This window comes from Diachasma alloeum, unplaced genomic scaffold (assembly GCF_001412515.2).
Source record: "Diachasma alloeum isolate Michigan unplaced genomic scaffold, Dall2.0 Dall_scaffold_00177, whole genome shotgun sequence".
Lineage (NCBI taxonomy): Eukaryota > Metazoa > Arthropoda > Insecta > Hymenoptera > Braconidae > Diachasma > Diachasma alloeum.
Window position 1 is genome coordinate 696,626 of NW_021680343.1, and position 23,911 is coordinate 720,536.

Sequence of the window (23,911 nt, forward strand, 5' to 3'; positions counted from 1 at the left end):
GATATGTTTTCCATGGCGAGGTGTGTAGATTAATTTTCAGGTCCCGTGACACGACAAAACAGTCCATCCCAATTTGTGAGATTGTCACGAGTGGCAGTGGATCTCGAACGGAGGCAGAACTGCAGACAGCGCGGGATGGAATGAATGATGATTTAGTGGAAAATTATCCAACCCTTTTCTCAACAATGTGGAGGCTAATATTACGCGTGAATAAGATCAAATAAATTCAGTGTTATTGGTGTCTTCTGTTTTTGTTATTGCTTTGATATTGCTCCACTGGAAAAATCTCGAGTGCAGTTTATGCAGGTGCATCAGGACGTTTTTCAATACGCTATTCGCTAAATTTAGATTTTGGATATCTAGAAATAGATGAATATACCGAATGTCACTAAAAATATAATTCATGAACCGGTAATAGGATGCAAAAAGTAAGCGACGTTTATAGTATGAAATTGCTTCGGCGAACGGAGGGAAGCGGCAAAACTGGTAAAGGCCGGAGGACTGACGAACGCCCACAAACGGTTACAAAGTGCCTTTTATCTTCCTCTGCATCGAATATAATTCCCTCGTTAACGGAAGAAAATTTTCTTTCACAATTTGACATAATTGTCGAATTTAGACAATCAATATTCTCCATTTATATCACATTTGCGTATCCTCCTTATGTTACTAGAGCAAAAGTAGCAGTCATAATGGCATAGCGCTGGGAGCAATGATGGCGAATCGAGGTGGTTCACAGCAGTCATTTAATTCCTCCAAAAACAGTAATTCTCACCGCTCCTCATTAGCATCAGGCGGTCCTGTGGCAACGGCAGGCACAGCCACAGCAAATGCGACACCACCAGTACACCCTTCTTCCACAACTCCTTGTCATTTAAAGTATCAAGTGCCAGAAGTTGCGGCAAAATGCATAAGTAAGCAGTTTATCGCTGCATTATTTTCAATGGACCAACTGTCTCTATCCCAAGGCTAAATATTCATCAATTTTTTTGCACAAACTTTCTTATGTTTCACAACAGGCATTGGATCCTCTTCAAGGAGCGTAATATCGACGAAAAATCAGCACAACATAACAAAAATGCTTCTCCTTATAAGTACTGCCTTCATCCTTCTCAATCTTCCAAGGTGAGTGTTCCACCTTTACACGCACACTGAGAGAAAAACAAACACGTCAAAGAAATCTTGTTTGGGCCAATAAAATCGCTAGTTGAAAATTGCCAAAAAAGAATTTGTTTGGTTCGAATTTGAAAGTCTCAAACATGAATAACTGTTCTGCTTTCGACAGCAACGAAATATTTGGCTCAAGAGGCGGATAATTCACACCAGACGGTGCCTTTTCAGGATGAAAATATCTCATATAGAGGAAAATTTATCAACTAATATTTTATCCCTAAGTTACAAGATTGCTGTCATATCATTATTATTGTTTCATTTAAGGGTTCATTTGTTGCCTGTGATTATTAGACAGCCGAAACGAAAAACTACTATTCCTTGTTTCGCATAAAACAAAGATTTTTCGGGAGCAAAATACGTATCGGAGTATCGAATAAGGAAGGAGTAGTGCTAGAAATGACATTTCATACGTGTACAGAGAATGCAATTTTTTGTGAACTACTAAATCAATTTTTGCGACAAAAATTTTTCATTCCGTCGCACTCTCTGCATGTTTGGCACAAAAAATCCTTTTTTGATAATTTTCAAAAAACCATTTTCTTGGCACAAGTAAGACTTGTTTGAGAACTGTCGTTTTTCTCTCAGTGTATAGTAGGGGAGGGTGGGGCAAAACGGCCCCCCTTCAGTTGTCAATAACTTGTGAATGACATTGTGAAAATTGCCAGTTCCAACCTCATTTTGAAGATAATTTTTCATTCTTCAAAACGAGCTCTAACTCATCCCAATCGGATTATTGAATCGGAAAATATTGACGATTGAAGGGGGGCCGTTTTGCCCCATCCTCCCCTATCACTTTTACACGTGACAAAAATTTTACGAGGGAATCAATTTTGTCTTGAACGAACGGTAAAAATTATGACAATTCTTCCTCAATCGAGAACCCTCTCTTCTCCTTACAGCTATGGAATACGTCTATGCATATTTTTCCTCACCCTCACAAGGCAGCAGAGTTCAGCCCTCCTGTGGTGTCTACAACAGTTCTTCATGATCCTTTATTACACAAACTTCAGCATAAATTTTATCCTCTACGCCATGTGCGGTGTAACTTTTCGCCGGTGTCTCAAGCAATTGTTCCAGAAAACTTTAACAAGCCTAACAAGGTAAGCAGAGGGTTTCCTGGGAACGTAGTACGAAGGATTAGAGCTTACAAAGTTCTCTGATCTCTGAGATTCGTCATTCATCATCATGAACTGAATACGAAACTCATTCATCTTTTTCTTCGATATTCCATACGAGCCGCTGTTCCAAAGTTTCGCTCATTGTGAGCTCACAAGTATCGTAGACTGTCAACTTTGCTGTATGTTTTTTGGCTTTAGGTATCTTGGAAGGCAACGAAGAAATTCCGACATCACATAGGAACATCATCTTCACTAGATATTCCTCCTACCTTGTATGTCTATCTACATGTTTCTGCACTTGAAACTGCTGTAACCATATCCCAGGAAGAATAGATTCGGGATTGTGAGAGAGAAGGGGGAAAAAAGCAATTCATCGCATGGAATCGTGGGGAGTTTTCCATGAGGAGAACTTGGTATGTATTTTCTTTTCTCCTTCAATTTTTCTTTTCACGTAGGCAATGGAATATTTTCCATTCCCCTGTGACACAATATTCTATGTATTATCTACAATAGGAAATTCGTATTCTCAGCGTAGTTTTTGAGAGGACAAAACAGGGATGCCTCGCACTCATTGCACAGTATACTCCATATGTATTTTGATATTCTCGCCGGTCTGCTCTACTTCGTATAAGAAAGCAGTGGGGAGTCTGGAGAACAGGAAGGCCGTAACACCTCATATAATTGTACAATTTCAAATAAAATTTTCAGTTAAAATTTTTCCCATCGCGTCACGATCTCCGACCTGATCTCTATTGATGCTCACGTTGTTATACTTTACCACTTGCCGTTTTATTTCCATCATTCCTTGTGAATTTGTAAATATTGTGAATGAACTCGATCGTCTGATCGAGTTTCATATGATTGTTCATATTCGTACATTGTAATTGTTAGGTGATGACTGTACCTTGGAAAATATCATGTCTATATATTAGAGGATTGTTCTATTTGTGATTCAAAGGTACATGTCGTACTGATAAGGTAAATGGTATCCACTGTTAAGTAAAGAATGTGACTATTTTTAAGATTTTATCATCTATGTGGTATGAAAACCCAATGTTTTATAATTTTATTTGATGGAGAGAAAGCAAGAATGTTGTATAAGAATGAATAAAAGAGAAGTTTATGTCTCACAATTCCCTATTTCTTACATTCCTCATTTTTTAATAAATTGCCGAATGGTCCTAATGAAACACATGCAATGTATGCATTCTATATTGCATACGTGAAGAGTATTCTAATATTGCAAATATGAACAAATCACAGAAGGTAGAAGAGAAAACATTCGGTTTCTGAGGAAAATGAAATGTCGAGATGGAATTCACTCAGAAAAATATCACATATAACATGTACCCGAAGGAATGCACTCTAGAAAATGAGATTGCATATTTCGAAGGAGTTAAGGTACTGCAGATACAAACAGTCAAGAGTAACGAGAGAAGAAAAATTTCAATAACTGCGAAAATTGAAATATTGAGGGAGAATGCACTCAGAGAAATATCAACCACAGTAGACTCTCGCTAGTTGCACGCCCATTAGTTGCTCGTTTTCCCCTACAGTGGTTACTCCCTAGCATTTCAGCCTCTGGGGCCAGAATTCAAGAAATTAAATGTTCGGGAAGCCCTTACTCTTCCGTTGGAGGCGGAGCTGGGAAAGAGATAAACAGAGAGAAAGAATCTACCTGTTGCATTCTCACATGCCGAGAGTAACTTTACTGCGCAGTCCCGTCGCGCAGAGGGACACACAGATTTACCCAAACACACTTACGTTTTCGATGGTGGGGGAAGTCAACTTCTCTGACTGAAATGTTAGGGAATCGAAATGTTGGGGAGTAACCACTGTACTGTCCTTCTCGGACGCTCAAGCCGCTACCCCCCCCCCCCGTCGGCCACCTCATCGCTTTCTTTTGTCCTCCCTACGCAAACACAAGTCCAAATAATTTTATTCGAAAATAAAACTATTCATTCCTTCTCATTTCTCTGAGAACTTGGGTTGGCATTGGTTGAGGAGTGGGGGCCGGTGGAAAGTTGCTCATTTCTTGGAAATGGTACCCCTACAGCCCTTTCGATGAGCAACTAGCGAGAGTCTTCTGTGTTACATGCACAACCTGGAAGAATTCAGCCGAGGAAATAATGTAGTTGAAAAATATTCATTTTCCGTACTGCTTCTCACGATTTCTCGTCTGAGAATTGGTATTACATACTTGCCAAACTCGAAAACTTGAAAATCACTACAGAAAAATATTGTTCCTGGGCTGATGCGATGGGGTTTTTTTACTCGTGTGGTTGGCCAGTCCTCGCCTACGGCTCGGAGGCCAACGCCACACGAGTAAAAAACCCCATCGCAACAGGCCGGAAAAATACTATTCCCAGATTAACCGGAGAAGCTAGAAGGAAAGGGTAGGTTGCCCTTGGGAATAGAAGTTGAGATACTGAGCACGTCTCACATTGAGGGATAATGGTGATATCCCATTGGAATTCTCTGTTGCCTTTATCGCCAACTACACACTCCGGAAAAGAGAATCTCCAAGAGGAGTCATGTCCTATTACTGTTCGACGACCTTTTTGATGTATCTCCTATACAGAACGAGTAATTCATCGCCCGAATTTCTTTGACTATCGCCTCGTTTTAGTCGCATTCATTCAAAGCCGAGGGATTTGATGGAATGTTGTAAAAAGGTCGAGGACATGATTTTGTCGGGTGGATTAATACATTTTGCTTTACTAATCTAGGAAAAGAATTTTTTGACACGGATATGGCTCTAATTTCATGTTGGGGGTCATTTGCGGAGCTACCCTTAACGGCCAACGTCATGTGTCGGAATTCTAGAAAATTCTAGAAAATTCTCCGGTTTTACAGAAAACTTGAGTTTTATTTGTATCAAAGATACAGCCGCTTATGTTTTTTTTATCAAACACGATTGGCGTCCTTAAAACTACAGTAGACTCTCGATCTAGTCGCTCTCGTAGTCGCGTTGTCCCCTTATTACGATTTTTCGTCGCTCGAGCGCTGACCCCCCTGGCAGGGTCTATTTACACCCTCCACGGTAACTTTGACCATGGATATATGGGAGATCGTGAACCCTCAACTTCTACTTCTCAAATTAAATCTAGACAATAAACTAATGGAAAAATTTTTTATCCAAAAAAATTCAATCATTGAATTTTTCAATGGAAAACAAAAAGAAGTTATTCTCGATTTAGTAGCGAAATTTTTTTTATTCATATAGATAAAAAAATTCATTAATGAAAATTCGGTTAATAATAAAGCAATTAGTTGACTAAAATGCAAATTAACATGTTCGGAAGTGTAGAAAGTAAAAAATGGTCGAATTTCTTATTTCTTATTTTGCTTTTATCGTCCATAGTTCCGAGAAATTGGAGCTACATGTGGACGCATAGTGGGGGTAGGAAAATGCAGTCGTGTTATCGGAATCGACTTCCCCTACGGGCCCACAAGCACGACTACATCGAGAGTCTGCTGTAGTCAGCCTGCCCCGGACCGTAAATACTCACGAGAAAAGTAAATATTTGCATAAAAAAACAATTGATTTGCTCCGCCACGTAAAACCATGGATTCCGATTGAAACCAAATCATCCCATTATCATAAATTGCCCATAAAAGATGACAAACTTTTTCTGACTTGAGATTTACCTTTGTCTTCCCAGTGCCAGTTGGTCCAACCAACATCAAGCCGTGTCTGACCGTTGTCGTTTCGTACAGCTGAATCACTTTTAGGATTTGCTCTGGAAAAACAAGCAGAAAGTACGTTGACTGACTGTCCCCCGTTATGTTAGTGTAATGGTCTATAAAATGCAGGAGTTTCCCACAGAAGTGATAAGAATTTATTCTACACTTTCAGGGAAAGAAGGAAGTCCTCTATCCGCCAATAGACATTGGAAGATGGGACATTGTTTCATTCATGATAATGCGTTTGTTTTTTTGGCCTCATTTATCTGATCCGGGTAACGCATGTGGTAGATTCGGATCACCCATTCAGAAATCTGAAACGAGTCTCCTCCTCTATTTTATCTCTGGCAAACTATCTGCACTGAGAAAAAAATTATTTTTGCCGAATATGCATTTACTTGAAAGAAGTATTTATTTTTTCAATGCCGTCTTTCTGCAGTCGAGTCAGTTTCAGGCAATTCTCATTGGCTTTCACTTATGACAATTATATTGCTCTAGAAGATGACCGTGTTAGTTATTACCTTGAGTGAACTCCCTCAAAAATTATAAACATTTAAAAAACAGATTTTTTTTTAATTTTATTTAAACTCGTATCGACCACTAGGTCCTTGGTGACTTTATAAAAATTGGTACATTAATAGTTGCATCGTATATTGTAAATCATATGAGATGGTGTAGGTTCATGAGTTTATCTACATTGTTTTTATCATTTAGTACTTCGGTCAACACAATTGGGAGCTTAAAATATGCATAAAATAAAATAAAATATGCATTTACTTGAAAGAAGTATTTATTTTTTTAATACCGTCTTTCTGCAGTCGAGTCAGTTCCAGGCAATTCTCATTGGCTTTCACTTATGACAATTATATTCCTCTAGAAGATGACCGTGTTAGTTATTACCTTGAGTGAACTCCCTCGAAAATTATAAACATTTAAAAAACAGATTTTTTTTAAATTTTATTCAAAGTCGTATCGACCACTAGGTCCTTGGTGACTTTATAAAAATTGGTACATTAATAGTTGCGTCGTATATTGTAAATCATATGAGATGGTGTAGGTTCATGAGTTTATCTACATTGTTTTTATCATTTAGTACTTCGGTCAACACAATTGGGAGCTTAAAATCGAAATTCTTCCCTGTAGAAAATAGGAAATTTATGAAGAATGAATAATCATTGAAGAGGTTCATCCAACTTAATGCACTGATAGAACGGATTAGTTATTGCTAACGAATGGATTTTGGTTGGAGGTTAGGGTCTATTCGGTCTCACCAAATGTTCATTCGTTAATAGTTAACGAATGTATATTTGAGGAGCCTTGTTTGACTTGACTTTCGCCATTCAAGTGAACCATTCGTTAACTATTAACGAATATTCATTTGGTCATATTCAACTCTACCATTCGTTAATAGTTAACGAATCTCGTTTGGAATAAATGAATCATTCTACCAGTGTGTTCAACATAGTCATCCTCTAGAGCAACATGATTGTCATAATTGAAGCCTAATCGAGCTCGCATGAGCCTGACTCTCCTGGAGAAATACGATTTTGAAGAAAAAATGTTCCTCTCAAGTAAATGAACGTTTGGCAAAATAGTACATTACATGGCCGAGCCTTGGAAAACAGATCACCGTCCCCCACGTGCAAGATTGCCTTCCGAGCCGAAGGCGAGGATAGCAAGCACGTGGAGAAGGGGGATATTTTTTCCATGGCGAGGTGTGTATATTAATTTTCGTGTCGAGGGACCTGAAAAACCCAATTTTCGTGGCGCCGCGCGCAAAACGCCAATTTCGTGGCGCGCAGCGGCACGAAAATGGGGTTTTTCAGGTCCCTCGACACGAAAACACATTTTTTCTCAGTGCGACTGATGTGATTACGTTACCTTCAAGCTCCTTCAATCCCATCATTCGAATTATTTCGCGGATTCCTGCCTCCAGCAAATCACGATCCGCCTCAAGAGCTTCCAATCCCGGGAATAAATCCGACAAAATCCCTGCATTATCATGAGCACAGATAAAATATCCGAATGCATTCGATTTACGTGAAATTATACCTTCAAACAGTTTCAAATCGTCTTTGAAGAACTTTGGTACATTCACATCTCTCAAGGCGCGCACGCAAATTTTGTACTCATCAAAGTCCCCGGACTGACGTTTTAAATTTCCAGCGTATGCTATCACTGTTTTAACAGCCCGCATACCAAAATCATAGTGATCCTGGCTACTCAATTGCTCCGAGCTTAGCTTAAATGTCATGGTGATTTTCACAGCGAGAGTCTTCGCCTCGGAAAATCCATAGGAAAATAATGAAATTTCAGCAATTAGGGCGTAGTTCGGTACCATCATAGCAACCGGACGGAAGAGGGCTTTCAAATTGTCTGGCAATTCTGTACGTCCAGCGTAACCAGGATTCATCGTAATAAATACAGCGCACATTGGTTTTAATGTTATATCACAACCCTCGAAAATGAAACTGAGAGGAATGATTTCATGGTTCAATTGGATCACTTTGAAAGGCGAATAGGTGATTATTATTTACCGAGATGATCGCATCTGCTGCGCTTGTTGGATTGTCAATATTTGTTGGGCAATCACTGAGAGTACTTCTATGTCAATTCTATTGAATTCGTCGAAGCAGGCCCAGGCACCCGCACTGAAAATAGAGTGGAAGTCAGTCAATAGACTTTGAGTAACGGTTTACTGAACGAGTAATTCCATTTAGTGCGTCTTAGCGAAATCAAATAAACACGCAGAACAAGTTTATGTAAGTGATTTCCATGAAGCTAGTCATGAGAAAGTTCAATGCAGCCGTTCCACTGGAAATTTCGCTGGGTGGTTTTTCATTGTTCTATAGAAAAGCTTAAGAACAAAAGCTGGAGATGTTACATTCAGGGAAGAATACTCAATCGAAGATAATCAGTGGAGTTTCATTCGTTGACGTAATTTATTCGATTACGTAGAAAAACCTCGAAAACCTTTAAACCAATTGAATTTCCTAGCTGAAGTGCAAAGATTTTCTATTTTACGGAGAGAAGNCGAGGTTCGTCATGCGAAATAGAGGATTTTCCGCATTTATTTTCTCGATGTCTAGTTCCGATTGCGGGTTTGAAATTTCGTCGGATGGATACATACATATTTCTCCAATGATGGAGGGAAAGAAAAAATTTTTTTTGAATCTTTTTTCAAATTCACTTGGCACCCTTAAGTGACGGTATCGTAATTTTTCACAGGAGATTCAGATAAAAATTACGGAACGCTCTGGAAAAATTTCGTGACAGTTCCGTAAAATTTTCTACAACCACATTTCGGGAAACGATCCTTATGTGCAGCGCCATCTATCGGAATTTTAGAAAATTCCAGACATTTCGAGGTAATTCCAGAAGTTTCTAGAAATTTCGAGGAAATTCAGGGAGTTTCTAGAAAATTCGAGGGAATTCAAGGAGTTTCTAGAAAATTCGAGAGAATTCAAGGAGTTCCCAGGAAATTCGAGGGAATGCAAGGAGTTTCTAGGAAATTCGGGAAAGAAGGAAGGACCATGGACGTATCCACGTACAATTACAACTGTATCGAAGACAGTCGCCTGCAATTTTTTGTGTAGAATATTATCACATGTAGTCATGTGAGAAAAACCATACGTAATACGTGGAAAATATGAGCGGTGAGCGGTACCTCGCAAGCCCTTTGAAGAACTTCCCCATTGAGATATAATCCAACTGATCTGAGCAATTGAAAACGACGCACTGAATTGCAAAAGCTTTCGCCAGATCTTTCGTGGTTTCCGTTTTCCCCGTTCCCGCTGGTCCGGATGGGGCACCGCCGAATTTCAAATGCAGTGCACCGGTTAATGTTAAATAACACCGCTCCGTCAATGGCGTTATCACGAGTCTTCCGTTATTTCCCAGGTACTCGTAACTTAGAAATGATAAAATTTTATGAATTTAAATTACATATAATCCCAGATATACGTGCCTTATGGAAATGATCCAATTTTATGAATATAAATTGCATATAATAAGATCTTCTTCAGGTGAAGTTGCGCAAAAAAATTCTAATTATGGCTGAAGTATGGCAACTGAATAATTCAGTAGCGAAGTGGCAAAGCGGTATAAGTCAGTTTTGACTATTGGCCAGTTTTCAATGCCTATCTCGGAATCTAAGAGAGATAGCGAAATTTTTGTAATTAGATTTCCTGTAGCTCTTAGTCGGCTCTACAAAAAAGTCTATAACAAAAATTTTCCTATTTCTCTTAGATTCGGAAATATTCTTGAAAAACTCAACTGGGAGATAAGTCGACTTAAACCGTTTTACCACTTCGCTACTGAATTACATATCGCTTTAATAAAAAATGTGAATTGTCGGTTTCTGAAAATACTATTCAATATTACCAGATTCCAATTGCACACGCTGGTCCCTATTAATTCGGTGTAACGAAAATGGAAGGACGTACCCGTAAGGAAATTCGGCGTTGATGACGCAAATTTTCACATCACAATTTTCCCAGTAATATCGCATTTGAGAATTCCAATGGAAATCACCCATACTTCCCACACTCTTTTCGATCAATCTGGTAACAACGTCCCGCGCGTGCACCTGGATCGTTATCAGAGACTCTAGCATGAGCCTCTGAATCTGAGTTGGCATTCCTCTAATCAAACCTCTCAACGTGTCGAGCTTGTGTGACAAATTCATCAGCAGTCAACAAAGGCTATTGTAAGGCTGTTGTATCAAAATGAACTCACCTCAGTCAGCATAACGGTGTAGTATTCATTCAAAGAGTTGAGATTTATTGCATTTTCCACTTGAGCGGTCCAGAATATTTGATTTGCACAAATAACCACTTGACCCGGCCACATGTAAACCCACTCTTCATAGACTTCTGTTTGCAGGTGATCCAGCGCTTCTTCAATTATTTGTCTGAGGGTTCTCTGCATAGCCAGCTCCACCTGTAACTCCCCTCGGGCTATGTAATGCACCATTTAATTTCAAACTTGATTATTATATTTTTTTCTTTCATTATTCATTTCTTTTCGTATATAAATTTCTTTTGTGCATGACGTTCATGCAGTTGCAGCATGTATCGCAATTTCCTAGCCACGGGCCGAGGAACACAGTGAGGTTGACATTAAAAAAAAGAGGGATACAAAAAAAGGTAAGTCCGATGAAAATTCGAGGAACATTCAGAGATTTTTAGGTAGAAATGAGACGACTATTCCACAACCGTTTTACCACTTCGCTACTGATATTAACTTGAATCAACGCAATTCTACTCATTTTCATAGAATTATTTAATCGCAACTGACAGTTTGCATTCGTTCTCTCATCGCATGGAACGACCTACACTGAGAAGAAAATATAATTCTGCCAATCAAATTTGTGTTAGACCAACACAAATCCACGGAGAGAAATTTTATTGGGGAAAACGTGAATTGTTCCCCATATTTCTGTGAAAATTTCACAGAAATCCCCAGAAATACTAAGAAATTTTACCTTAACAGCACTAGAATTTTTCACGGCCGGTGGATTGCAATTTTTTCCAGTACTCGTACCAGAATTTTTCTAGAAAATCTCTCTCCGTGTATATATATGCCTGCAATATCTACACAAACTGTTCCTATATAATTCCGGTTTCAATTCTGACAATTAGTAAATGAAGCCGGATATGTTAATGTCCCTGAGATTCCCTATTATACCGGAAAATTTCGAAATATGTTAAAAATCGATTTTATCCAGTAGCTTTCAGAGCTAATTATTGCTGACTGCAGAAAACGCGCCCCGAGTGGCGGAAGGGGGAGTGAGGAAAATCGCGAAAAAGACCAAGTGAAACTCACCTGCCCCAACCACTCCTCCACGTGTCCAACAGGATAAATAGGACATTTCAATACGACTTCTTCCCCATCCGCCGAGTACATTCTCGTTATTTCCAAATCCTCCTCGAACCTCAATTCCTTCATATTCTCAAAGCATTTATTGAGATGGGGTTGAACAGCTCTGACATTTTTAGCCTGCGCAAGAATTTCGAGCAGTTCGTCGTCACTGAGAAAATAAAATCTCGGAAAAGTCGAACGTTTAGCCTCGAGATAGTTGGAGAGACCGCGCTGTACAATCTCCAGGAGATTCTCACATTCTTTCAAACTGCCCAATAAAGTTTTATCGGGACATGTCCGAAGGATCTGCGGAGTATTGGGGGATATATGTGAAGGATAAAGTTGACCACGTTTTCGCCATTAATGTCATCCACTTACGAAAGGAGACTCTTGGGCTTTCTTCATTATTCTCCTCCAGTTCCGATCCATTGCGTTATATTTCTTGGCTTCCATGGGCAATTGACGACTTATATCCTCACTGGTGAATATGGGTTCTAGGTACATCCAAGCTCTACGAGATTAATAAATTGTCATGAAAAAATTCCCCACCCTCGAGCAAATTGGAAATGAATTTTTCTCGTTACTTCTGCACTTTAATCCACTGCATCAAAACTTCCTGGATGAGCTTCAATTTTCCCTCCCACGCGTCTATTCTCTTCTCAAAGAACGCCCTGTACGGTCCATACCCAATTTGCTGAGTACCTTGTACATGCTCATCCAGCATAATTAATATTTCATCAGTGACTTTCATTATACAAGTGCCTGTTTCCTTATACGTCAAAATCTCCATTTTCACGGACTCCCATTCACCCATCATTTTATCCAAAGCCGAACATATTGTGTACTCCTGCGTTGCCTTGTCCGATACATCGGCAACGATATCTTTGAAATCCATTACACCGAGGGCTATAAGACCCTTGAGGTTTGATGGTGGTGCGAGAGTCACTCGAAGTCCCGTGCGATAATTCATCTCCTCTAAGTGTTTAGCTTCTATTCCGGGATTCCGAAGGGATTTCATCAGACCGACGTATGGTTTGAAAGCCTCAATTTTCGACGCTATATCGACCCCAACTGATAGCATATCTAGGAACGGCGGTCAAAATTTTGGGCTTTATATTTATATATTTATATTTATATAGTAACGCGGTAAAATGATTCAACTCGAGGCATGACAAAAATTTTCCTCCCTCTTAGACTTCGAGATATTCATTGAAAACTGGTGAATCGTTAAAAATCGACTTGAAGCACTTTAACCCTAGATTGGTCACCACATGAGGGAAAACTCGCCGCGCGTCGTCTTTCTTTAATTACTATTCAGTAGCGAAACGGTAAACCGGAATAAGTCGATTTTGACTTTTGGCCAGTTTTTGGTGAATATCTCGGAATCTAAGAGAGATAGCGAATTTTTTCTCACGACATTTTTTGTACAGCCAATTAAGAGCTATAAAAAAGGTGATGGCAAAATTTTTTCTATCTCCTTTAGATTCCGAGATATTCGTCAAAAACTGGCCAACAGTCAAAATCGACGCAACCCGTTTACCACTTCGCTACTAAATTGACTGCCTAACCGGAAATTTTAAAAAAAATTTGACTTTGTCGATTGAAGTGTCTAAAGAATTAGTTGTTTTTAGAACAACATATTTCCCGAAATTCAAAAAAAAATCAATTATTTCGAACAGATGAATTATTTTTTCCCATGTTAGATGAAATTGCCCATCACGCGACGTTGCCGGAAACTCGCTAAACGCGCCCGGGCGGTGTAGAGTGGATTCGGCAACGCTGGAGCCTCAATAATACGGCGGGGAATCCCCGCGGAGGTGACCAGAGTCGCAGCGTCGCGTTTTGTGACCAGACTAGGGTTAAACCCTAGAATGTCCGAGTAGTTGTTCTGAGGAAGACCTGAAGCACATGCTATGCGAATGCCCCCGTTACGATGATGAACGTCTTGTATTACTAGACAAAATTTATGGGGGAACGTATGTTCCTAAATCCCTTCATATGATATCAGTCTTCCTCAGCGCAATAAACTTTGACGTATTCCAAATTATTGGCTTATTTTTAACAGGAAATAATGTAAGTATATAAGGAAAAGAAACTTGCGAACGTATTAACCGATTCAAACCGATGGGTTTGAATGTCTTAAATTAAAAAAAACCATTTTACCGTTTCGCTACTGATTTCATGTACATAAATTCCTTTAAATTCTCGAAAGGAGAAATCAGAGTGGGTAATCATCTAAATAATTTCATATTCAACCGTGATAATTGAAACAAATTAAAGTACTTGGGTGATCTTGGAACACTTTATTGCATTTAGCTACGGATTTCTGCATTTCCGTAACCAAAACATCCATCTCCTCAGGATCAACCGTCACCAAGGGATTATCCATCCACATGTCTTCGTACTTCAACCAGTCTACAGAAAGTGTGAAGAGAATAATTATCACCCAATGAATTATTTTGTGGGAAAAAGGAAAAGTCTCTTGAAAAAAAGTCTTTCAAAAGTTGAGTGACAGCTCATTCGGAAATCCGCACCTGATGCTGTGCACCAGAGGATTTTGTAAGGTTCTAGTTGACGCTCCAGCTCATTGAGACGAGCATTCATATCAGTGGGTGGCATTCCAAGCAATCTGCGACGCTCGTTAAGAAGGAGCGACTGTTCCTGACATGCTTTCAATGATTTCCATATTCTTCTCGCGTCCACTGCGTTCTCGTGTATCTTATCACCATCTGTCTGACGCAGTAATTCCACCAAATTCCCGGAGACGATGATGATTCCCTCGGACAGGGTCATTTCATCGTCCAATTCTGCTTTCGAGAATTTCTCCACGCATTCGGATAAGTAATCAGTCGTTTCTATAATCTGAAAACAGTCGTATTAATCTTTACACTGAACCCTTCCCAAATCACACGTTTACCGGACCCCGCGGGCTGTCAGAGCTCAAGACTCGACGGCTTCTTAGGGTTAAAGTGGTTCAGACTTCGTCTGGATCGCAATTGCCGTTTGTTTAAGCGAATGAATCAATACTTTTTGTAACTGAAAGTTGATTCCGTATTTATTGACCCCTCTAATGCCAATGAAACCCTTAGAGGCGCCAGAAGTGTCGAAATAAATTTTTTTTTTCACCCGGAGCCAAAGTGTCAGATCTTGGATTTTTCCGGGGAAAAATCGAATTTCGCCAAAATCGATTTTTTTCGTCACGTGAATGTTGATTTCGTATTTATTGGCCCCTCTAACGCCAATGAAATCCTCGGAGGCGCCAGAAGTGTCGAAATAAAAATTTTTTTTTTTCACTCGGAGCCAAAGTGTCAGATCTTGGATTTTTGCCGGGGAAAAGTCGAATTTCGCCAAAATCGATTTTTTTCGTCACGTGAATGTTGATTTCGTATTTATTGGCCCCTCTAATGCCAATGAAACCCTCGGAGGCGCCAGAAGTGTCGAAATAAAAAAAATTTTTTTTTCACCCGGAGCCAAAGTGTCAGATCTTGGATTTTTGCCGGGGGAAAGTCGACTTTCGCCGAAATCGAATTTTTTCGCCAAGTGAATGTTGATTTCGTATTTATTGGCCCCTCTAATGCCAATGAAACCCTCGGAGGCGCCAGAAGTGTCGAAATAAAATTTTTTTTTTTCACCCGGGACCAAAGTGTCAGATCTTGGATTTTTGCCGGGGGAAAGTCGACTTTCGCCAAAATCGAATTTTTTCGTCAAGTGAATGTTGATTCCGTATTTATTGGCCCCTCTAACGCCAATAAAACCCTCGGAGGCGCCAGAAGTGTCGAAATAAAAAATTTTTTTTTTCACCCGGAGCCAAAGTGTCAGATCTTGGATTTTTGCCGGGGGAAAGTCGACTTTCGCGAAAATCGGATTTCTTCGCCAAGTGAAATTTACGGAAAGGAAATTTAACGGAACTGTCATGTAATTTTTCCGGAGCGTTCCATAATTTTTATCTGAATCCGTAATCGGTGAGTGAATCGTGAGTTCCGTAATTTTCACTGAACATTTCTCTCCGTGCAATGATTCAACACCAAATCCCCGTGATCTTCTATTAACAACTGCACCGGCTATTCGAAATCGTTGTATTCACCTGCTCATCAATTAACCTGGGATACCCAATACACTGCCATTTTGTACAAAAGTCTTCATCCGGTACATTCCACTTGAAGTTCTCAAGCACTTCGTACTCCAATTTCAAACGGTTGACATTGTCACTCAAATTTGTAATGCGAAGTGGCAGATTCTCCATGTACTCTCGTATTTCAAAAACTTCCTCGATGCTTTTTGGATCGTCCCTCAGCTTTCTGCGCATTTCACTGTACTCGAACATCGAGTCATCGAGTTGGATTTTCAATTTCTCCGTTAACAGCGTCAATAAGCGCACGGAAAGGCCCTTGTGCTTTTCAACGAAAAAACCCTTTAACCCATCCAATACGACGTTGAAAGGTCCTATAACAATGCTGTTAGGCACACTCTTCTCGATTTCCGTCCTCGCAGCTCGGTGGAAAGCTATCTTTTCCTGGAAGACAGCCGTCGTATCATCCTCTCTTTCAATCGTCCTGCGTAGAATATTATAATATTCTTCATTGAAAGCTTCTCAAGTCACACTGAGAGAAAAATCTGAAGTTCGATTGACAACAAGAAAATAGTTGAGGCAGTTTTGGTGAACGATACGATTTTTTTTGTATGCGGCACATAACATTATAGTACACGGAGAGAAATATTCAAGAAAAATTACGGAACATTTCACGTAATCCGCAAGCGAGAATCGTTTTCAGTGAATTTCTATAGCAATGTAAGAGAATAAATCTGAAACGTTCAGTAAATTTTCGGGTCTGTCACCGAAAAAATACGAAAAAGTCACGTAATTTTTCTGGAAGTTGTAAAATCTAACAGAAACTTCAAGACTTATTATGCCTCAGAACATGAAAATTCTTGGATGTTTAAGAATTTTTACGAAAAGTTCCGGAAAAATTACGGAACGTGTTGTTAAAATCTCCCCCTCACGGTGACTCATGGCTAGCCGTGAGGCGTAGGACGGATGAGTAATTTTTACGGAACAGATCGTAGAATTTACGTGACGATTGACATTTTTTATTGAATTTTACTTCGCTCCCAGATTACGTTTCGAAACGTAATTTTTACGTCTTTTTTCTGGTAATTTTTATTGAATATTTCTCTCCGTGTTCACAAGCGTAATTGTTGCAAATCAAAATACCGTTAAACTAACCAAAGTTCACCACGACAAATCTATCGCGAGTGAAACTATAAAATAGTTGCAATGACTACATTCCATTGTAGTAATTACTTCTCTTGAGGACTTTTTGACTATAATTCGATGGTGATGGAATATCGTCAGAAGAATCATATTTTTCTCTCAGTGCACAGTGCACATCCTGCACGAGACAGAAGTTGGAAGTGCACAGTTTACATACGCGATATATTTTTCTGCATCCATCGCATAAAAATCGAGGTATCTATTGAATTCGTCTGCGTACGCTTGCAGTGGGATGATGGCTCGTTCATATGCTTGAGTCAGTCTTTCACGTATGACACAGACTGCATCATCAAGAAGGCCGGTGGAGCTGAGGTATGACTCGGGAGGGAATGTTAAGCTCGGTAACAAGCTTGCATGAGGCTGCTTTACTTTGTGACACAGCAGCAAAGCCTCCTCCAAGCGCTCTATTAGTATTTTCTGATGACAAATTGGGTATTAGATCGATAATGGAGCGGAATACCTTGAATTTAAATGCCCTGAATTTTCCCACCATTCAAGAATTTTTACAGAATTCTACACGGAGAGAAATCAGTAGCGAAGTCGTCAAACGGTTTAAGTCAATTTAGTCTTTAGTTGAGCTTTCCAGAAATTTTTCCGAATTTAAGGGAGATAGCGAAACTTTCATAATAACCTTTTTTGTAGAACAAATTGAGTGCGACTGAAAAGGTTATGAGAAAAAGTTTGCTATCTCCCTTAGATTTCGAGATATTCGTTGAAAACTGGCCAATAGCCAAAATCGACTTAAACCGTTTGACCAGTTCGCTACTGAAATGTTCAGTAAAAATTACGGAACTCACAATTCACTCATCTTGAATAATAAGAATAATAATAATAGTAGTAATAATGAAATGTAATAATTATAAAACTGAAAAATCAATTATTTGAAATAATGATAATTCTTTTCAGTGAAATATAATGGAAGTTTTTTTTCTGAGTCGATTATGGAATCGACTCAGAAAATTCAAGAGATGGTATTGTAATTTTTCATTAGAGATTCAGATAAAATTACGGAACGCTCTGGGAAAATTCTGTGACAGTTCCGGAAAATCTTCTACAATCACATTTCGCACATTTTTTTTTTCGGTATTACGGAAAAGATACGTAATTTTTATTGAATATGTCTCTCCGTGCATAGCAGTTCTTCCATAACTCAGCGCTGCAATTCATGACGCAAGTTGTAACGGGGATACTGAAGTAATTAACAGTGAAAAATTCATTGAAATCGAAAAACAGGCGACAGATTCGTCATATGACGAGGCAAGCATGTCCGGAAAATATCCCGGGCAAGTATGCTCGGGATATTTTCTCGAGTAAAAAAAATTTTTAATTTTTGAAAAGGAAAAAATTTTTAGAACTGAAAAGTTAAAAATGATTTTTCTCAACATTCTGTTGTTTTTAAGAAAATCATGAAAATTTGTATACATATTCTGTTATCTGTTATTACCCTAAATAAATTGACAGTGAAGATTCCGTTGAAATCTATCATATCGTTTTTGCGAGAATTGCGAACAGAAAACAGACAAAAGATTTCTTGTACGTGAGAAGACGATTTTACCTGAAACTGTGTTACAGGTGTTGTGTAGCCAGCACCATGTTCATTCATGACTAATTCAACATTGAAAACTGGCCCTTGACATGGGGAAAATTGTGTATCGATCAGATTGTCACCCCACGTGAAATCAATGTCCACGTTCGAGGTACATTCCGCAGGGCCCTCGAGCATAACTGCGTATTTTTCTATGGACGTCTTCACCAAGGTCTTTAGGGCGTCCTGAAAGGTAAGATTTCTGTGGTTGAAAAAAGTAATTCCTGATTAGCATCATCCCAACTGCATTTTGCGAGATATAATATTTTTGAACTTTTTCTCCTCGTAAATAAAGGACGGAATTTGCTTACAAAATGTTCGATCATTTTCTATGAGATCTAAAAAAATCTTTCCCTTTTTTCATTTCTAATGAACAAAAAAACTAATTTTAAGCGTTAGTCATAATCGAAATTTTGATTTTCACACAAGCCTCTGGGTTACATCCAGTAACCAATCCATTAGAGGATTTCTTGATTTCTTGATTTTTCCACATTTTCTCATTAAACAACAAAAAAAGTTCTCAAACAAGTCTTACTTGTGCCAAGAAAATAGATTTTAGACATGCAGAGTGCGCCGGAATGAAAAATTTTTGTCGCAAAAATAGATTTAGTAGTTGAAAAAAAAATGGATCCTCTGGACGCGCAAGAAATGTCATTTCCAGCACTACTCCTTCGTTATTCGATACTCCCATACGTATTTCGTTCCCGAAAAATCTTTGTTTTATGCGAAACAAGGGATAGTAGTTTTTCATTTCGGCTGTCTAATGATTAATAATCACAGACAACAAATGAACCCGTAAATGCAAATAATAATGATATGAATATGCAATCTTATAACTTAGGGATAAAATATTTGTTGATAAATTATCCTCTGCATGAGATATTTTCATCTTGAAAAGGCACCGTCTGGTGTGAATTATCGGCCTCTTGAGCCAAATATTTCGTTGCTATCGAAAGCAGAACAATTATTCATCTTTGAGACTTTCAAATTCGAACCAAACAAATTCTGTTTTTGCAATTTTCAACCAGCGGTTTTGTTGACCCCAACAAGACTTGTTTGACAACGTGTTTGTTTTCCTCTCAGTGTACTTCTATGCGGTACCGTGTAGAATTCACAACCGCATGCATAGGGTTGGACAGAGTGCCGAAGAGGACCTGAAAAGGGACTCGAAAGCCGCAGTGTTTACCAGATCGTGACGTCACCCCATTAAAAATTGTACAGGTTTTGGCTATAAACCGCCAAAATCTGGCAACCCTGGAAGGCCGTAAAACAAATTGTGAAAAAAAAACGATTCTGAATCTCCGAGTTTTCTGCAAATTCTTTGTAGGGTAAACCGCCCAGTAGATGGACGCCTAAGAAAACCGCCCAGTAGATGGACGTTTGTTTTTTAGCAAATGCAAAAAAAAATTGATCGAAAAAAAATTGTCACTCGGGGGTTAAGAATCACAACAGTCAGTGAAAATTCAAAGCAACAATTCACATTTCAGTGTTTTTTTGCGTAATTTCCTATCCAAAAGTAGCTCGTCCATCTATAGGGCAGTGTCCATCTACTGGGTAACCTACCCTAGTCTCTGATAATCTTTAACTTCATCGTGATGGTAGAGCTACTTTAAGGGAGGCTCCATCCGCACCTGCATAAAGAACACCATCATATTGATGAAACGTCGAAGTTTGATGACATCGTACACATGCGGATTCCTCTGGCGAAGATCAAAGGCTCCTTTTCCAATGTCACGAAGATACATTCTCGCAGATTGAATTGTCCTGTCCACCCATTCCTCCCTCAAATATTTGATGACAGCCAATGTGCTCTGCACTTGTTGCCCCTCGAACTCCCGCAAATGGAATAATTTTCCTCGGTCGAGCGAGAACAGGCACATATTGGCTGTCAATTTCTGACAAATCTCATTAATACTGCGAGCTGTATCATACACTTCCGGCAGGACATACAACGTACTCCAGTGGATAAACCGCTTTGTTTTCTGGAAATTTAATCACTGAAAATTGAACTGCAATTGACTTTCCGGGGAAACTGGTACTTCAAAGGTTTCCATTTTCGTCTCGACAATTTTCAACAGTTCAGAAGTGTTGGAATTGCACGACTCTTGCAGAAATGTATTTGAACTTGCGCAACTTCCGCTTGATTCCTTCTCCCGCGCCAAGCGACACATTTGGCGTTTGTAATCCAATTGGATTTCGACGAAAATCTGGGGGAAATTGTCATGAAATTTCAGAGAAATTGACATATTGAGTTGGTGTGAACCCTAGGTTGATTCAATAATCACTCTACCGATTCTATTTTTTCCTCGGGAAATCTCAGTTTTCCGTTTCTCGAAGCGGAGAAGATAATCGCATCCCTTTGGCTTTGATTAATTCCTGGAAAGTCCGCCACTTCCGTGCAGTCCAGGTACAAATTTTGGCTTGAATTAGGAGAGCACGGAAATAAGTCAGGATGTGGATCATGGGATAGTTGGAAAATCAGTAAATCATACTAAATTATTGGTGAATCGCGACGCTTCAAGCTTCCGGCGCTGCAATTGAAGCTTCCTCATGCTCTCGACAGCTATTATGTTGTCACCGTAAAATAACATTTCTAATGAGTCTCAAGAACATAACACAATTAAGGTATTTATGGCGTAGTCAGGGAAGGTCGAAAAAAAGTCAAGAAATTGATGATTTTTTAAAATATATTCTTTGATCTTTTCAAAACTCGAATTCGGAATTCGGAGAAAAATATTAAAAATAGAAAAAAGTCGCCACTTTTCTGAAATTTCGTAGTTGGGTGGAGTTTCAGGGAGGAACATAAAAAAAAAATCCAAATCGAAGGAACATAATAGCTGAGTGAATAATGCCAACTTGTACCTCGAATGGCACGACGTTGTCACTTTTTCTATCCATATTAATTATTTTCCAATTATCCGAAAGACAAGCTAGAAAAATAAAACAAAGCTTGAAATGTGCGAGAAAAAATAGAAAAGTTATTGTGACGCTTGAATTTATTCGTTGACGATAACTAATTCTTTCTATCAGTGTACGTGGCCACCCCGCCATAAAAACTTTAACCGTAGATTGGTCACCATGCGAGGGAATTGCCGCAATGTGTCGTTTTTTTCGTCTTGTCACCGGCTGGTTGACCGGAAAAATCCGAAAAAATTTGGATTCGTCAATTAAAGTATCTGGAAAATTTTAGTATTGTTTTTTAAATATTACATCCCAAATTCTGGAAGAAAAAAAAACATTTCCAACAGTTGAACAATTTTTTCCGATGTTAAATGAAATTGCCCGTTGCGCGACGTTGCTGGAAACTCGTTAAACGCGCCCGGGCAGTGTAGAGTGAATTCGGCAACGCTGGAGCCTAAACAACACGGCGGCAAATCCCCGCGGAGGTGACCAGAATCGCAAGTTCCCGTCAGGTGACCAAACTAGGGTTAAATCTACGGAACAGCAGCGCAACAAGCCGAAAACACTGAAAATACGATCCGACAATGATTCATTATAGTTTACTAATTTCCCAACTATCCCATGATCCACATCCTGAATTTGTTGCCAACATGAAAATAAACAACAACATAAATATAAAAAAGAAATATGGAGACATGGAAATTAAATAAGAATGAAATTAGCATAATAAATATTTGGAAGTATTAGCAGAGATTTTAGGGGATTTTACATCAGCATCTTTTCTTCCTGCGCTTCGTCCTCAGTCAGTTGATCGGGCCTCATATTGGGTCCCATATTTCTATGTCCAACGGATACTTTTTTTTTCAGCAAACTGAATCAGTCATAACTAATTCGATGGAGGTTCGTTCCGGGAATGACAGGGCTAATCAAATTTTCATTATAGTATTTGGAATTCGTATAATTAACAAACAATTGATACAGATTCATGAGATTCCCGATGAATATACTGGTCAGTAATTTCAATTGGTAACCTTTATTAATTGAATTAAATATTATTGACTGAACGCGGCTATAATTCAATGAAACCTTCTTTTCCCTCAGACGCCTAATTTCAGGGGATAGGTTTCCATGGTTTCCACTGTCGAAATGTTGATTTCTCAATGAGAACAATTGAAATGCAATTTTTCAAAGGGAAACGAAATTTTCGAATCTGACTATGCTAGGTTTTACATGGAAGTTCAGCCCTGCTCGATTGCTTGAATACGAGAATTTGGTGGATTTCCGTGGATGGCGCAATTAATTCTTCATCACAAAACCTTATTCAGTACTACAAATATTTGAAATTTTAATTGTTATTATATGGATGAATGCATACAATGCATTCAAATTGAATTCAATGGTCAAGGAAAAAGTTATAAAATGATAATAGAATGTCATAAAATGATGTTATAAAATTAACAATAATATCTCTCTATATAAATAAAAAAATAAGGCGAAAAATTCAGGGGACGCTCAAGTTCAGGGGACGCTAAAATTCAGGGGACGCTGGGTGCCTATACGGGGGTTCCTATATGGGGAGGTGCCTGTATTTATAAGGGATGTCTATATGAGCGGGTGGTGATAAAGGGGATATCGATATTTTAGGGGGTGCTCATATGGAAGATGTTTATGGGTACGGTCACACCGCTGNGAGCGGGGGGGCGAAGCCCCCCCCGGGTTGTCGAGCGGAGCGAGCAGGGGGCGAAGCCCCCTAGTCCCTCAATATTATAGAAATCCAAATCGACTTCTGGTGATGAAAATTTGGTAGGGGAGGGTAGGGCAAAACGGACCGGGAGGGTAAAACGGGCCGCAGGGCAAAACGGACCCCTAGGGTAAAACGGACCGCTGATAGAAAATTGGTAATTTTTGTTTTTTTCTCGTTCCTTCAAATCAGGAACACTGAATGTGTTGAATTAAAAGTGAGTTTCAGGATCACAATTGAACCGAATCGAAGCACATTAATCTCCAAGAGACGATTATCAAGATCAATATGCTTTGGGTTCGAAAAATATGAATAACTTTGAGCAGGAAATTTCTTGAAAATTTCCAGGGAACGTTGGTCTTCTGTTACCCCTTAACACTAGCTATGTAAGTTCTAATATTTGTACTCTGTTGCGTGATTTAAATTTTGGTGTATTCTTTTAGTTTTTTATTTAACGCCTTCATCCAAAAATTTGTACCAGTTGATAAATAAACATTAGGGGAGGATGGGGTAAAATGGACACTGAACTTTTTTGAAATTAAATTTCAAGCTGTCATTAACATTTAAAAAAA

The 23,911-nt window shown here is 39.0% G+C and overlaps 1 protein-coding gene across 1 annotated transcript in view; it reads right to left on the minus strand.

The window, feature by feature from the left end:
- LOC107036941 (dynein heavy chain 1, axonemal) overlaps window positions 1-21,288 on the minus strand; it is a 54,287-nt gene extending 32,999 nt beyond the window's left edge. Inside the window, exons 1-17 of the mRNA XM_015255212.1 lie at window positions 21,190-21,288; window positions 20,329-20,679; window positions 18,668-18,883; window positions 17,270-17,529; window positions 15,925-16,393; window positions 14,375-14,702; window positions 14,124-14,255; window positions 12,425-12,923; window positions 12,219-12,351; window positions 11,805-12,146; window positions 10,716-10,919; window positions 10,424-10,647; window positions 9,646-9,888; window positions 8,516-8,629; window positions 8,031-8,449; window positions 7,860-7,970; window positions 5,943-6,034 (exon numbers count right to left, since the gene is read on the minus strand). Coding sequence (XP_015110698.1) covers window positions 5,943-6,034; window positions 7,860-7,970; window positions 8,031-8,449; window positions 8,516-8,629; window positions 9,646-9,888; window positions 10,424-10,647; window positions 10,716-10,919; window positions 11,805-12,146; window positions 12,219-12,351; window positions 12,425-12,923; window positions 14,124-14,255; window positions 14,375-14,702; window positions 15,925-16,393; window positions 17,270-17,529; window positions 18,668-18,883; window positions 20,329-20,679; window positions 21,190-21,288 — 4,236 coding nt within the window. The remainder of the gene's footprint in view (window positions 1-5,942; window positions 6,035-7,859; window positions 7,971-8,030; window positions 8,450-8,515; window positions 8,630-9,645; window positions 9,889-10,423; window positions 10,648-10,715; window positions 10,920-11,804; window positions 12,147-12,218; window positions 12,352-12,424; window positions 12,924-14,123; window positions 14,256-14,374; window positions 14,703-15,924; window positions 16,394-17,269; window positions 17,530-18,667; window positions 18,884-20,328; window positions 20,680-21,189) is intronic.
- Between the last annotated feature and the right edge of the window lie 2,623 nt (window positions 21,289-23,911).